A 16,832-nucleotide genomic window follows, 5' to 3' on the forward strand; every position below is an offset into this window, starting at 1 on the left:
ACCCAGGGTGAAATTTCAAATCGGTGCCATTTTCGAACCAAGCACAAACGGTTAACGTATATATTTCGACAGATCACACTTGAGAAAAGTTTACTATTTTTCTTCTATTTTTCTGTACTAGCGAGAGTAAGGTGAATGCACTTATTACTCCTCATAAGTCAAAGTATGAAAATTCATTATTTATTACATTTCAATCAAGTTAGAACGATAATAGGAGCACGAACGATAACAGGTGCATTTACCTTACGATTTCCCTTTATATTATTTGAGTAAGAAAAGTCATGGTTCTCTGTGTACATATTTAGATTAAAAAATAATTTTTTCTTACTAAATTGAAAGGCACACTCTTCCCCTTTTAATTCTCTTTTCAACCATTCAATACATTCATTTTTCTCTGAGTCCTGAATTTAAAAAAAAAACTTTTTTTTTCTATGATTTTGTTTATTGTTAGTTGTATCATCAATAATTTAAAAAAACACATATAGGGAAATTATACCGTTAAGCAGAAGATTCAACCAAGAACCATGAGTTTTTTCAGATTTTTAGGAACACGTTTTCGACTTTTTTTAAACATCGGGTCGAATCGACCCCCTCCCTCACCCTCGGTTAAGTGGTGCCCCTCGTTCAACATCTTCCAGTTCTTTTTGCTTTTCCCATTGAATTCTCCATTTCTTTTCATTTAATTCTTACACTTTGTCTGACATTTGCCTTTTCTTTGAGTTTTGTTTTCTAATTGTCAAATATAAAATTTGCGATAAAATACTAAATTATGAAAGCTTTAAAGTAGAAACGATTAAAAAGTTCCAGTCATTTTTTTTTCTGCTTCAAAATTCCATGACTTTTCCACGTTTATCAAACACTTTTCAAAAATTCCATTTCTTTTCCAGGTCTTCCAGGTCTTGCAGAGCAACCCTGAACAATGAGTCGCGACCAGTAGCGGAGCGATAAAAGCGGACAGTAACCAGAGTGGCTATTTCTATCAGTTGTCAGCAGCATGTGCGTCAGTTCGCTTTCAGTGTTTGGTGAGGTGTCTCGAATTCGATAGTGTTAGATTTTCTTGAATGTCGCTGGCAAAGAGGAGAGGATAATCTGTAAACTGTTTTCCTTTTGCACTACTATTAATTTCTATCTAAAAAAGGAAAGAGTGAAAAAAATAATATGCAACATTGTCCTAAACTAATCGATGAGAGAATAGAACAAATTCATACGAATGTATATCTTGGTAGCCTATTCACCAATGAATAACATGAAGACTTTGTGAGGTTCTTCACCTAGGGTGATAGCCATATATTTATATAAACAACACGGGATTTCTAGATTAATCTGAACGTATGTACCTCCCTCCCCTCCCAGCCTCGCACTGGTCCACCTCAGAAAAGCCAAATGAAAAAGTGCTGACTTTTGGAGATTGTCTCCGAAATAGAACTTCGTCATCCGAACACACGCGGAAATTTTTGGTGAAAGGGACTTAATAAATAGAAAAATTAAGATATTCGCAATTTCTTTAGAAGCTGTAATTAATTATATCTTGGCGTGGAGATTTCTTTAAAATTGCATTTTGGTGTCGCTGGGGTCTAATAATAATATTTAAATATGTCAAGAAAGTAGACGTGAATATTTTTGTCAGGGCAAACCTCCTTCTTAATGAAACGATTGGGCATTTTACGTGTGCATGTGCTTTGAATGACTGACTAATAGAGTGGTCCAAAAAAGCGACTGTTTAAATGTTTGTGGGCGACTGGAAATTCGTATGACCTGGGCAAAATCAGAATATGCGTATTTTCTTTCTTTTTTTGTAGAATCATTTTTTAGCTCGCTAAACTGTTTTAAAATTTTTTGACCAAGCAGTGTAAAAGTGATGAAACTGTGTGAGTCCACTCTAAAGATGCACCTGCTTGGCCTCTGGCCTTCTGCTCCGCTCTCTTCATTCCTGCTATTATTACACTTTTCTACCTAGACACCTAGACACCCTAAAAACGTATTATTTGAGAGTTGAGGTCTCACTGTTCTGCCCCTATCGTTAGGGTCAATTTGTGTTTCGAGACATCAAAAAAATTCGACTCGACGCGGTTTGTGTCACTCGTCATAAAGGTTGACGAGCCTGCGGGCGAACTTGAAGCAAAACGATCACTCTTTTCCCATTTTTTAAACAACTTTTTTTATGGTAAATCTTTGACCATCTGAGTTTGTTCCAGATTCATTCTTATAGGTGTAAACTTTAAAGTACACTCTGCACAGATTTCACTTTATGCAAATTTAGCCAAAGCGTGCAATAAGTCCGCAAATGTTGCAATTTTGATAGAATTCTCCTTGTTGTACAATTGTTACATGATATTTTTGAAATATGAACATTTGAAAAAATTCATGTTGTACTCCCTGAGAACAAACAACTCCTACATTGAAGAAAATGGTTCATAAATTATCATGAAAAATTCAACTTGAAAAAGAAGTTGTATTTGAGCGTATTAAACTTCACACAGAGGAGCAATTGCTTTTAGCGAACTGAAAAATGACTCTGCAAGAAAACAAAAAAAAAATAGGCATATTCTGATTTTGCCTGGACTATACGAATTTCCATTCGCCTATGAATATTTAGACAGCAGTCCCATGTTTGGACCACTCGACTGATTATGTACTCACTTGAGAAGTATGATTCCCTCACATATGCTTTAGATTCCGTTTACTGGGACCTCAGATGAGAGCATCGATCTGGGCGTCGGCCTAAGCCCTGAGGATACCCCCCGCCCTCTCAAGCCCTATCTTACTTCGTCAATTTTAACACTTGTATTTGGCAATGAATAATTAGAATTTCTACTTCTTATTACAACAGTTAGATATAACTCTTTCTCAAGATAATAACATCCCCCGGACATGAGAGAATAGCCTTTAATATGCCACGTAGTAATTATAATACTGCCGTGACTTGGATGAACACCGTTAACTGCATTTTGGATAAGTGCCTTGAGCCACCTACCGTTAACTGCTTTCAGGTGACTTATCCGATTTGCAGTTAACGGTGTTCTTCCAAATCACGGCAGAATACTAGTAAAGATAAAATCATAAAAAATGGAATCAGTGATGAAACGACTGGGCGCAGTTCTCAAAGTGTAAGTCATACCCGCACCAGATTTGATCAACTGTTGGTACATTTTAAACCAAATTCGTCAACAAAAAACAAAATGAAAATAAACTGGAATTGTTTCATTCGAGAGTGGCGCAAACAGTGCGGATTCGTACAAAATAAATAAATGCGAATCTCAAATTCGAATGACTTAAAGCTTAAACTTTCCATTACAATGTTCTTCCACTGAACTTGTTTCACAAAAAAAGCACTCTCCAATTGATATAAATACACGGAGAAAATGTGTACACGGCTGAGTAATCTATATCCAGGAGAAACAGTTATATACGAGATACGTTACCGGACAATATGAGGAAACGGGGAACTTCCGTCGGCAGTAGCCACGGGCTCAGTGCATTTACCTGAAACAAAAATTATTACAGTTACAGTATCCCAGTAGTACCCTTGTAGTGAAAACTGCACATACAATAATTGGGTTGAGCAATAATTATCATCATCGTGCTGCGTTCACAGCAAAAAAATTTAAAATAAAGTTTACATCAATTCCAGGTGGAATATTTACTGCAACAAAACTAACCTTGTCGGTTAAACTTTACATGAATCGAGGATAATTTCTCATTTTAATCCTGCCTCGATAACCTTTCCCCCCTACGATCGTAGTGGCTCCATTTTTATTTGAGAAGTAGTGAGGATTATGATTCCCGATTATTTGTATTTTTTATTACCGATTCTACGCTCTACTCAAATTTGAGGTCCGTCAAACTGACAGAACCATATTGCAAAAATGGACTGAAATGTTGAAATGATCTGCATTTAAGCAAAACAAAAAGATGTCCTCATGCTAACTCAAGGTTAAGTTAGCAAAACCATGCATAGATTTAAAAAAAAAAAACTTTCTATATTTCTCATAATATTGCAACCCGGCCTTTATTTATTTCTCTGAGATGAAATTGCGTTTTTTAAAAGATAATTTTGCAACTGTTAGCACAATAGTGATGAATGACAGGTGTCATACCTAGTCATCCGATAGACGACAAGCAGACGTACGACTAAATGACTACCGGTATTGAGAAACGAGTAAACCTCTGTGATTGAACCGCAGTGATGGAATTCCACTGAGTGAACCAGTGAATGATCACTGATTGCCAGTATCACATGCACTTACACAGGCTTGATTGAATATCTAAAAAAGCTGAATGTGCCACTGACGGTCACGATTTCGATCTATGTCAGTCGAAGAATTGATCAGCTGGACGTGCATAGGTGAGCAGCCTTGGCTTCCCTCATCCTGGAGACCGGTCTCAAGCAGCGTGCTTTTCAACCGGCCGGCCGGCAGGCAGTCGGATCAATATTGCCATGGCTACAACCGAGCAGCGTGGAGGAGAAAGAAGTGTGGTTGAGAAGGCGACTGGCTGTCGGCCGAGTGGCTGCTCGTACAGCCTGTACAACCTTCAATACAACCCGGTTAGTAGGTAACTCGTGAGGTTCAAACAAAGATCTGTGCAATATCATTTCAGTCATTATACTGCAAAGGAAAAGTAGATAATACTCTACTAATTCTGCTAATAGAACTTGCTACTACAATTTCTAATATTTATGTTTGTTTCAGACTCTCTCTCTCTCTCTCTCTCTCTCTATCTCGCACATGCAACCGCCATGCTTATACTGCAATAAGAAATTGTTCGCAAAAAAGCAAATTGAAGATGAAAGTCACCGCATGCAAAATGTAACTTCTAGGTTAGGTGTGTAATTCTTTTACGTAAGGGTCATTCCGAAAATACGTGATACATTTAGGGGCGAGGGTTCTGTCAAAGTATCATTGTTCCTGTTAAGACAATGGCTCGTTGCTTGACAATAATTTTGACAACTGGTATCGTAGGCATCGATGAGTTGATTCCATATGCCAGTATTATTGTGCGCGGGTTGTGACATGCAAGCAGTGCACACTCCAACTGCTTGAGAACCTTAAAACTGGTTGTGGGTTTATATTTCCTATCCTATTTTTGACGCACAATAGATTGGTAAATACAAGTTTATTGTTTGCTTTTTCAGTCATTTTTGTTCGAAGTAGTTCTGGATTAAAACAATTCAGACTCGCTCAAAGATGTATTGTGCAATAACAATTTTGGCATTTTGTTCCTCTTTGTATTTTTCCATTCATTTTTCAATTATCTATTTTGCTTGGGTTAATTATATTGCATGACATGTTTTCTCTAAAGAGAACAACTCTTCGAACTTTAATGGTGGAGTGGTTGCCAGGTTATTCACGTAGTGCAATATTGTCGGTTATTGCGACAATTCTGAGGTTTTTATCCCTGTTTGTTCTATCTAGTCGTCCTTTGTTCTGTGGATGGAAAGTTGTTGTTTCAATGTGTTTAATTGTGAAGAGATTCTGAAAGGATTAAATTACTTCCGAAAAAAAATTGCTTCCTCAACTAGTTGAAATAGGTTTCAGGGATGAAACAATTTAAATAAAGTGATGAAAGACTTAACTGATTATCGACTCTGCCTGTATGTTTTTATCAGAATAAAAAGTAGATACTTCATTTGAACATATATATGGAGATGTTACAAAAGATTTTCTAAAACAGCTTCTCCTTTAAATTATTGTTTTTTTACGGGGTTGAAACTGGGCTGAATTACAGTCTCAGTGGACCTACATTACTTTGCCAAAACCATCGGTCCATTTATCAACCGGCTTTCAATATACGCACAGCAGCCTGAAGTTTTCACTTTTTCAGGTGCCTTTTCACCTTCACGTGAAGGTAACTTCTTTTAGGATTATCCGATTGAACTTTTATTATAGTGCTTTGCAAAGATCTTTCCATGTACTCTAAGACTATTCAGAAATTTATTTTTCATTATTATTTCTTTTTTGAAAATTGAAATTAAAATTCATTTTTTGGAAGAACTATTAGTTTTTAAAAAATTCCTTTTCGGGAAAACAATTTTTTACCCTCTTCAAATTCGTGTGGAAGAAAGAGTTTTAGCTCCGTGTCAACCCAATCATAAAAAAAAAAACAATAATTTTAGGTGGGTATTCCGTCCCATACGCAAAATTTCAATTCTCAGTTTCGTTTTCTGAAAATGTCAGGAGCTCATTCATCTTAATGTTTCGAGATTTGTAATTGGCACTTTTGAAAACTGTGAGTTGTACTGTCATTAAATTTCATTTACTGTTCGCTTGTTCTGCAGAATCTGTTTGCATTGGGAAAATTATTGACAGTGCATAAGATGCCGTGTCTTCTTTTATTTTTTTTTTACATATAATCGATTTCATATTTGCATTCTTTTAAACAATGCCTCCATGATAGAAGTCTTGACGTTGGATCTTGTGTGCTCCGCAACCACTCTAGTTCTTGATGATCAGTTTTTATTTAAAATTTTTTCCCTATTAAGTGGTGCCGCAATTATCAGGTTCACCACAGGAAATCCAAAAGTTCTTTTTTATCTGTTCCACAGTTGCATTCTGATGGATTTAAAGATCGTGAAATGTGTGCACTAACTCTTCTGATCACATTTAATCAAGACTAAAGTTTAAGGCGTCCGCTGTTAACGACAACATTTTACTAAAATTGGGATTAAAAAAAACCAGTGCCGTAAAGGAGTCTGGTCAAAGAACTTGGAAAAATGTTGAGAGGCACCGATTCAGGGATCGAACCCCCAAATTCTAACGTTAAGTCCGAGCTCTCTTACAGTGAAAAGCATGAAGCTGCTCTGTGTACAAGCAGCAGGCGAGCAGCGCTCGGGTGTCCTCCTGTTGTTTATATTTTGTTGAGTTTGAGAATTCTCGAAAAAAATCGGGCGAAATAAAACAAGATGAAAAACTATGTGTCACGTAATTGGAATTAGTTGGCATGAAAAAAAGGAAAAAGACCGTGGGCGGTACCTATATAAGCCCAAGGTGTGAAGAGAGTAAAGGGTAGTCACGAACTCTAGTCGTACGTACAGCAGTAAGTATAGTGACACGACGATCGACAGTCAATTAGTGCTTCGCGGATAAGTAATTCATAGTCACGACACGAACGACAATTAGATTACCCGTAACATTAATTGACGAAGGGCTAATTAATGGGGATCGATCTTTCGCTTGGACGTGTGGGACGAGTGGAAAACAGCAGAGACGGAATCAGATGTGGCCAACTGAAGAGAGTTGAGAAGAATTAATCGTAGGCAGAAGTTGCTCGAGTTGTTTTAATTTTGATAGGGGTGTACGAAATTCAATATTTCTTCTTCTCCAAAATCCTAGGTTGGAAGATGGGTATGGTTAAAAACGGGATGCACAAGAACAATAAAACGGCGTCAAAACAAAATTTTTGCGGCGGGGCGGGGGGGGGGGGCACCACTCGATCGAGTTTATTTCAGAAAAATTCTCACTTTTACAGTCAAGTGTTCTGCTTTCATAATGAATAACTCAGTACCCACAGTAGTTAAATTTTTTTCTCAAGTAATATTTAAATGACCTGAGACTGGTTTCTATTTTGACGCATTATAAGTAGTCTCGCTATGACATGTCGGGTCAATAGTAATATGGTAATTGGCTACGGCCAGTACGTTGCGCTGGCACGCACGCAAGCACTGTGGGATGCATACTTACGCGGAATGGCACAGTCACATGTATGCACACCCACTCAAACTGCATTCATTCATAAAAGTCTCTGCAACTGCAACTGCAACTGCAACGCGCAATGCCCTCTTCTTTGCTATATATGGTATTAGGCTATTTCACAATGACTGACTGTCTGGCGCTTTAAAAAATCACAAATTCTTATCGTCTGCTATCGCTCTCACGCAGCAATCATCATTGATACATTTTTCAAACAAAATATGATAGAATAGCGATTGTTGAATTTATTTCTAGAAAGATCTCAGCTTTAGTTACGAGTCATTTCGCAGTGAAGACCAAGTACATTATAGTGCAAAATCGTCTAAAAAGCTATTTGATGGCAGAAGCTACGTAGAAATGGAACTGTGTTAATAAAAATGATTGATTATTAATATTTATTGTAAAAAACGCTTCTGTGCAAATGAAAAAAGTCTAAAAAGTAAAAAATACTGCATAAAAAAAGACACGCAAAACCCACTGCGCGTCTTAAAATTTGTACAAGGCATGCAATACGTCATTAGCATACAAATAAAAAAGAATGAAAACACCTTTGTGTCTTTTTTCCCCTCTTAAGAGTGATCGAGGGCGGAGCGAATTTATAAACGTAAATAATCGCTTGCTGACTCTGATCAGAAATCTACGGGAAATAAGTCCCGGCCAAATTCGGCCACAAACTAGTCACGATCGTTCGAGTAATTTTGGGCCAGTCGCTGAATAGACAGGGTCCTTTACGTATGTTTTTTGTTGCATTTTGAGGCTAAGCTTGAGCTCTTCGACAGAGGCATCGTCCGCAAGTGACTGTGTACGAATATTCTCTGGGCAAACAGTTTTTCTGAATTTTCTCAGTTCAAGTTAGATTGGATCTGTGTATATTTTTTTAGTTTGTACAGCCGAACAGGATATTAAAAAAATTGCAAACATGACAAAATTGTTTCGTTAGAAATCTAAATCGTTAGAAATAGTACAATTCAAGTTAAAATCGATGACAAATTGTCGCATGTAGCGATAATCGTGGACCTATTGAAAATGATATATTGTAATATATACTTGCAATATTTCGTTAATATTAAATTATTTTACGAGATCAGATAATTCCAACATTTAATTTAAAATGTTTTTAAAATATATATAAAACTTTTGTCAATACTTATCTATATGTTTAAACAGTGACCATCTATCGGATATTAAAGAATTAAACAGGAACCCTCAACATAAGTTCTATTGTAGGCTCAGTTCTGAAAAATGCCAAACAAATTTCACTGAAGCCACAACATTACTGAACCACAGTTTTTTTATACATGGGTAAGAGCACAAGTGCTTAACAATGTAGATGAATAGAGGGGGGGGGGGGGGCAACAATAGGATGCACCTTACAGTACGACGTTCAACGGCTACAATAGCGTTTATTACACACTGACTTATTTGCAATCACTCAGGCCACGTTCTATAAATACCACTGATCAGACTCATAAGGTGCGGCGGGTGGAACGATTACTCCCGAAGAATGAGGAAAAACAGAGGCCTGTTATTTTATTCACTAAGCTGGCACCCAGAACACGAATTTTCCTTCAGACCCACTGAAAGTCATTAACCCTTAAAGCGCCATGGGAGTCGTGGGCGACCCCAATTTTTGTTCGCGCGATTGTAGCAAAGTGTAATTTGTGAATTTATATTTGGTGGCGCCCTCCACCGTTATTTAAACATCTCTTCATCCGATTCAAGACCTCTGTTATATAATATGGGTAAATATTTTTGTGATATTTCATTTTTTTTCCAAGTGAACATTTCAATATAGTGTTACAGTGATGATCGATCTGATGATGCAAATCGTAATAATGCAAATATAGTTTCTCAAAATGCTTAAAACGAAAAGCTTCTGAAAAATCCAGTGACATTAGGGAAACACCACAATTCCAAATTTGCACACTGAATTAGAATGTAGTAAGTAAACAACTCATAAATAAATTGTATACTTGACACGGGCACCAATCTAACCTCTAAATCTCTGTATTCTTTGCACTGACTATTTCCAAAGACGGGCACAGAACTGTGAGTTCAGGAAACAAGAACTCATCGAAGACTGCTTTAATTCTATCCTATTTCGAATTTTAATTGCAAAACCAGAAGAAAGCCTGCTCGAGATTGGACTGGCTGAGAATCGATAATAAGGCGGGGGGGGGGGGGGGGGGGGGGGGGGGGGGGGTCGAATCTGAATAACACTGGGCGATCTAGCCGGGCAATCAAAAAAGACCTTGGGCAGAATAGGCGTTTCATTCGACCTTGACCCAGGCTCGATCGTCAGACCAGGGCTCAAATGTTGCTAGGCCTGTGCTCAACCAGACCCAAGGCAACATTTTTACGCGCCAAGATTTGCATTCTATTCAGGATGAAAATAATACCCGTACTGCAATTTGTTAGCAAATTCAACAATCTTGTAAATTAATTAATTTTTTTTCTTCCACTGTCCTCTGAGATCGGGTATTTGCGTGTTCGCCCTAGACAGCAGACACAGCAAACTCGCACTTTTCTCCTTTATCGCACAATATACTGATTGCTGATACAGGATAAAAGAAAAAAGAACGTGTGAAACCAAGCCAGAAAGGGGAGGGGGGGGTAGGGAGGAGTGGGAAGTACGCGACTGTATATGAAAGGCAGTAGGGAGAACTGGTTTATTTTTCTGTCTGGGAGTGAGTGCTAAATGAAAATGGGTCGAGATGTCTGCGGCAAAGACGAATGAACGAATGAACGAATCAACGAGCGTGTGTACTCGTACAACCGCGAAAGAGAGTGTAGCTAGTCTCGATTGTCATTTTCATTAATACCGTTGTCGTCGTTTCACAATATCCCTGAATTCAGTCAAATCTAGAAACTTCACTATTCAAATAATACAGTTCATTATCGTTTATAAATTTAAGCCTTCTTTCCGTGAATAAAATTAGAAGGTTTTCCAAAACTACAATAGTGAATAAGTTTACTATTTATACCTCATTTCAGTGAGAAAATACAAATGGGAACAAATAGCAATTTCATATCAACTAATCCCCGCCTATAACACACACACACACACACACACACACCTGCTTAAATTTGCACGTGCGTCGAAAAAAAATAAATGGTCCTTTTGCGAAATCGTAAATTTCGTAATGCAATATTTCGCGGATCAGACGAGCCTCCTCATGTTTTTCATTTCCCACGCAATCTCCTCCACTCCATTTCTCTCTTGTATGCGCTTTGTATCAGAGACTTGCTATTTTTCCCCCCTTTCTGCCTTCACACACTTTTCATTTCTCTTTTATCTCATTCTTTTCTGTCCTTTTTTTCCTTGTCAGTTTGCAGTGGGAGTGTATGACCTTTGAGAAAATACAAGATGGGGTGGTCATCGTCGCTGCTCGCGGTGAACACCGCATTCGTCAAACATGTTTGTAAAGTCAGGAGAAGCGTGAGAATAAGTATATATTCTTTGCAGAGCAGTTCGATGTTGCCTCGGAGCTTGCGAAACCCTGTAAATGTATGTTCAGATTTGTGTTGGTACATCAAGTCCGCGCTGTGTTTTGTGACTCGTACAATTATTACCGTCGCAACAAGACCATTGATCTGTGCCCGAGCATACAAGCAGATATTTTCCCAATGTATAATAACACTGTACATATGTAGATGGACGCACGCCCAAACGCGCTTGCAGAGACGCACACGATTGTGCTGCTGCATGTGCTCTCTTCAGCTGAACCAACCAAGTCTCTTTGTTTGAAATAGTCAGAAGAAGGTCAGTAGCAGTCAGTTTGCTTATCCGTTCGACAATAGCGAAAAACTACATCAAACTTGTTCTGGGGAGAGGAACGTAAATTCGTGGGCAATTTGCTTCATATAACTTATTATACCCCACAGGACAAAAAAAATTAAAGAAACTGCACAAAAAATACTGAAACAAACTTAAACTATAATTGGTTCATATTGAGCAATGCGAAAATTTAAATTCCATTGCTTTCTTCAGTTTTTGTATTGATCAAGGGAGCAAACACAGCTGATGATCAAAAGGAGTATGTAAAAGGAAAGTGACCTGAAGCCAAATTAAATTCCTCATTTTTCCTGTCCTTTTGGCTGAAATATACATTCCCAACCCGTCAATTGTCTGACCACTCTCACAATAAGCCCCCGACACTGTGAAAAAAGTCCGCTAAAGTTACCGAAAAATCCGTAATTGTTACAGATTAGCCTAGTGGGTATGATTTTTCAATAAGTGTTTCTGTGAAATGTTTGTAGTCAAGGCCTGCAAATGTAACAGATTTTATTTGCAACGCAAGCACAAAACATGTGTAATCATTACAAATAAATATTTGTAACGTTAGCAAATAAGATCCTGTAATCATTACAGGTAAATATTTATAAATGCTACATATGTATGAGAATCTTTGACGGTTTCAGGAAAATATCCAACTATTGCAGGTAGTACATGTAACTATTCATCCACACAAAATCCTCTAGTGTTAAGTATATGTACATTCAATATTAATAATGTAATTGTTAATTGACGGCAAGGATTTAATCATCTTAGATTACAAATATTGATGCTCAAATATTTAGATAAGAGGGTGTGAAAATTAAATGTCCAAAAAAAACCCTATTTTCAAGGGTTTTTAGAGAACATCCAACATATGCAAACAAATTAATTTGGAAAGACCATCCCTTGCACCTTTTTTTTAGAAAAAGAGGGCGACCTGACTCTGCACGAGACTAAATTGTAGAGAAATATAATATAAAAATAATAGTCAAAATAGCATGACAATCAAACACAATAGTAAAATATCGAGAGAGGACAAGACGGACGTGTTTCGACCTCGAGTGAGGTTAGATTTGCATTCCAATTTGACTACTCTACGTACATAATTCTGGAGACACTCACAAGGACCCAAGGTAATCAGTGACTATTCACTGAAATAAAAGATTCATCTTTTCACTGATTTCCGAGTAGAGAGTAAAGGGTGAAAGGAGGGAATAAGTAACAGTGAGGCCACAGACTATTAACCCTGAATAATAAATATTATTATTTATGTGCTGTAAATATAGGTACTGCCAATATCTCACAATTGTTTTCAATAGGGCGACCCAAATTATAAGCTGAAAAGTCATGAAAAGAAAAAATAAAGATGATGGTGTAGTTTGCAGTTTGCAGTTTGCAGTTTGCAGTTATCAGTAGCAATCGTGGTGTATTATTAAAATGATGCAGATGGATGGATAAATAGATGTACCTTTGACAGTTTTTCTCCCTCGTGATGAGGCAGCAGGGTTCTGAGCGACTGGAAGCCGGCATTAATGCTCTGCATGCGCCTCCGCTCATTGCTGTTGGCGATTTCTCGCCGCATTCGCTTTTCTTGCTCCATGTGACTGCGCGATGGCGCCCGGCCCACACTGCTTGCAATGTTGCCCTGATTAAGTCCCCCGGCGCTGTTGCCGTTTAGCACGTCTCGCCCAACAACGCTTTGGTAAACGGTAGCAGCGACCGAACTCTCGTCCGCAAAGTCGCCGTTGCTGCAACAGAAACAACAACAAAAACATTATACACTACGTTCATACCACTATTCAATTATCTTTCAAGGTGATCTGCCCTCACACAGCAGCTATAAATAAACGAGGGATGATGTTTCGAGATCGAGACCATCTCTAGTCAGGGATATCTCCCCCCCCCTCTCTCTCTCTCTCTCTCTCTCTCTCTCTCTCTCTCTCTACAAAAGTTCAATTGCAACCAAAAGAGTTTAATTTTAACCAAACAGTTAAATATTTTCAACCTATAAAAACGAATTTTCAACTTTATATTTGTATAATTTATGTTTTTGGGATCGTTGAACACAGATCCATTCGCAGAATTGAACCAGCACGTCAGGATTTGCAGTTAAATTTTAAAAATTACAAAAAACTCCAAACCCACAAAACCCAAAGTAACGAACTCCAACACCCACAGTAGTTTGTGGGTTTGGAGCACGTGTATTTGGAGTTTCGAGTATGTGGATTTGGAGTTTGAAGCTTTTTGGTTTGGCATTCGTGGATTATGTTGAAGTGCTGCTTGTAGATTTGGGGATTGTTAATTTGGTGTTTGTAGGTTTGGGTAGGAAGTTTATGCAGAAATTCCAGATTTTTAGCCATTTTTTAAATTTTACTGCATATCCTGACGCGCTGGCTCAACTCTGCGAATTAATTAATTTTCAGCGACCCCAGAAACATAAAGTATACCTATTAGAATCCCAGCAAAATCCCAAACCCATGCTGTAGCCCTGTGTTCAAAACCACAAAAAGAGTTTTCAACAAAATTGTAAAATTTAGGGACAGAAGTATTTTAAAAAGCTTTTCCACATATTCCGTGCCGATTAGTTAAAAATTTCAATATTTTATTTTTTCTCCTAGTATTTTTTATAAATAAAACATAAATAACAATTCCTAACAAAAAATGGTTCAAGTAACTGCTGTACGGCTTTTTAACAACTTCAATTCATCCTTGTGACTATTTCCCGTCTCTCGCTTCGTTTGATTCAAAATGTGATTTTTTAAATAGAATTTTTTATATATAAAATCATGAGCGTTGGCCAAAAAATGCTCGCCAACAAACTAATTGTTTCTTTCAGCGCCTCAGAAATGTGTCCCAGAGCTCAAATTTGATTCGTTCATAATTCGAAACTTGCATTGTTTGTGGACATACCGAGATGCATAACGATAGACAAACACCACAACCAAAATTCAATTTTCAGTTGTAGGGATTTTCAAAAGGTAGAGATCCTTTGAAAGTCTGAGGTGTGAGATTTTGGGAAATTCTAATACTTCCTCAATCATAAATGATAAAAAAATTAAAAAAAAAAAGAACTTTCTATAAAAAAAACTGTTGAAACTTCAACAAAATAATTTAATATCAATAAAATAGTAAAATTTTTCACCCAAAATAGTTGGGTTTTATTAATTCATTTCACATTTAAGCAAATAACGACAAAAGGGGAAAGTTTCATGAAAACAATGGGAGGGAGGGAGGGAGGGGGGGGGGGTCTTTAAAAGGGGGAACTCTTCAAAAATGGGAATGAGGGTCAAGCCTGCATTTCGAGTTTCCCACTCTGATCGAATATGCCGCAGTTTTGTCCCAACATTAACACATGATTTGCGATTGTGATTGAACTTTCTCAAACAAGTAAATACTTACTGTGATATCATTTGCCCTCTTTACACTCTATGTATAGAAATATCGACGGTAACTGTAAGTGTCAAGGCTATGTGCAGTTAGCCAGGGACAAGAGTACCGAAGTAAATTTAAAATGACCCATATCGTCGAGACGTTGCATCATATTACACATGTGAAATTGTATTTCTAATATTTCTAACTTTCTCCTTGACCCTCTCCTGTCGTTAGTCGTCCCACCCCCATTATCATTGCACAATTTCACTCCCTTTAACTGAACCAATGATATTCCACCTCGAACTTTACTGTGGTTAAAATAGCCAGAACAGGATGGTCACTCAGTTTTTTGTTTTCAGCCTAAAAATCTGTTCCATAAAATACGTTTCAGTCACTAAATATCGATTACCCTGACGGCCGAATGAATCGATGCTTTAAAAATGTGTAATTGGTACACCGCTGGTGACACTTTACTTTTGACTTTTAATGTATTTGAATAAAAAAACCAAGTCAAGTACAGGTAGATAATATGCGTAAGAGACGGTGGTTTTGCTGACACTGTTTTTACAGTTTAAGGTCGTTATCCGTGAGTGTGGCAACAACAGCAACAACGGAAACAACAGCAGAACCACAGACAAGAGATGGATGGGTCATGCTAAATGCTAAACTGAGCGATGAAGAGGGCGAAGGTGAGTCAAGTGAGGAAGAGTCACGACCTTCTGCTGGACAATGCGCATTCATCAACCAGAATCAGTCACAGTCACAGTCGCCTCGTGCCGATAAGAGAGAAAAAAAGTCTGATGTCTGCTGCTGATGATTATTGTTTTACTACCGACCTTGCAATTTATTTTGCAAATATGTAAATATATAATTAATATAAGCATGTTGTGTTGCGCAGCTTGTGTGCTCGCCTCTTTCTACCCTCAGCCAATTTTTTGTTCAGGCTCTAAATCAAAATTCAAACATTTCCTCGCCTGTTATATTGATAGGTTCTACGAATACTGGGCTATCTTTTCGTTATCGTTAAGTATTATGCCTACTTTATCTTGTATGAAATTTAGTGAACACTTAGAAGTGTTAAAAGAAATAAAAATCTCGTAAAATTTCTTGTTTTGAAAGTTATAGGAATCTAAATTACATTACAAACTGTAATACAAAAAAATACTGGAGTTTTGAATTTCTAGGAAATCCTACAAATTCCTCCTGAAAACTTTGCTAAATTAAGTTAGACATCTTAGCCGTAGCTGAAAAATGGGCTATTCTTCGTAGAGCCCATCGATATTCATTTTAAACTCGTTTATAGTTTCCAGAATTAGTCAAGAGGTTGAGGGGACGATCGAAACATCTGCCTATGCTACTTAATCCTTTTATTATTTTTTCGGAACCGCTGAAGAGACATTGCACTTAAAATTTTATTGCAGATATATAACAAGCTAACCATAACCATAACCATAACCATAACCATATATTGTGAGTCTTTGGTTATGACGGACCAAAGTAAATGTGGTATCAGACTCTGTTCAGAATCATCACTTTACCTGAGCCACTTGAAACACCTTGTCTCAATTCCCCTCCAACCCCAAAATTTTCTTGGATTCCACTCCTCTGAGTTAGAAGTGGGATAAGTCAATTCTGGACTTCAGTACCTCAACTTGGCTAACGTAATGAGGAGTAGTCAGCTGTCAATGTACTGTCGTCGCGTAACACTGCATGTTCAGCACTTAGAAAATTAAATAAAGACTATTTTATACCTGCTTCAAGTTCTTCACTCCACGCAAAAAGTCAGGTGTATCAGTAGTGCAAGTACTTTCATCAATTGGCACATCTTTCACATTTCTTAAAAAGCAGTCCAGTTGCGCAGGATTCAATTGAACCGCTGGCGACCAAAAGGGGACACGGCCGGATTCAGCCTGCGAAGTATTGTTCTGAGTGTCAATTTTAAAAATCTTTCTAATTTAAATTTTAAAGACTGATACTTGTAGAGAATTTCAAGG

The 16,832-nt window shown here is 37.5% G+C and overlaps 1 protein-coding gene across 1 annotated transcript in view; it reads right to left on the reverse strand.

Annotated features, from left to right (window-relative positions):
* Window positions 1-16,832, reverse strand: part of LOC117178797 (helix-loop-helix protein 11-like) — a 64,050-nt gene that overhangs the window by 29,773 nt on the left and 17,445 nt on the right. The window contains exon 2 of the mRNA XM_033370275.1: window positions 12,935-13,214. Within this exon, the coding sequence (XP_033226166.1) occupies window positions 12,935-13,214 (280 nt within the window). The remainder of the gene's footprint in view (window positions 1-12,934; window positions 13,215-16,832) is intronic.

Source organism: Belonocnema kinseyi, chromosome 8, assembly GCF_010883055.1.
Source record: "Belonocnema kinseyi isolate 2016_QV_RU_SX_M_011 chromosome 8, B_treatae_v1, whole genome shotgun sequence".
Lineage (NCBI taxonomy): Eukaryota > Metazoa > Arthropoda > Insecta > Hymenoptera > Cynipidae > Belonocnema > Belonocnema kinseyi.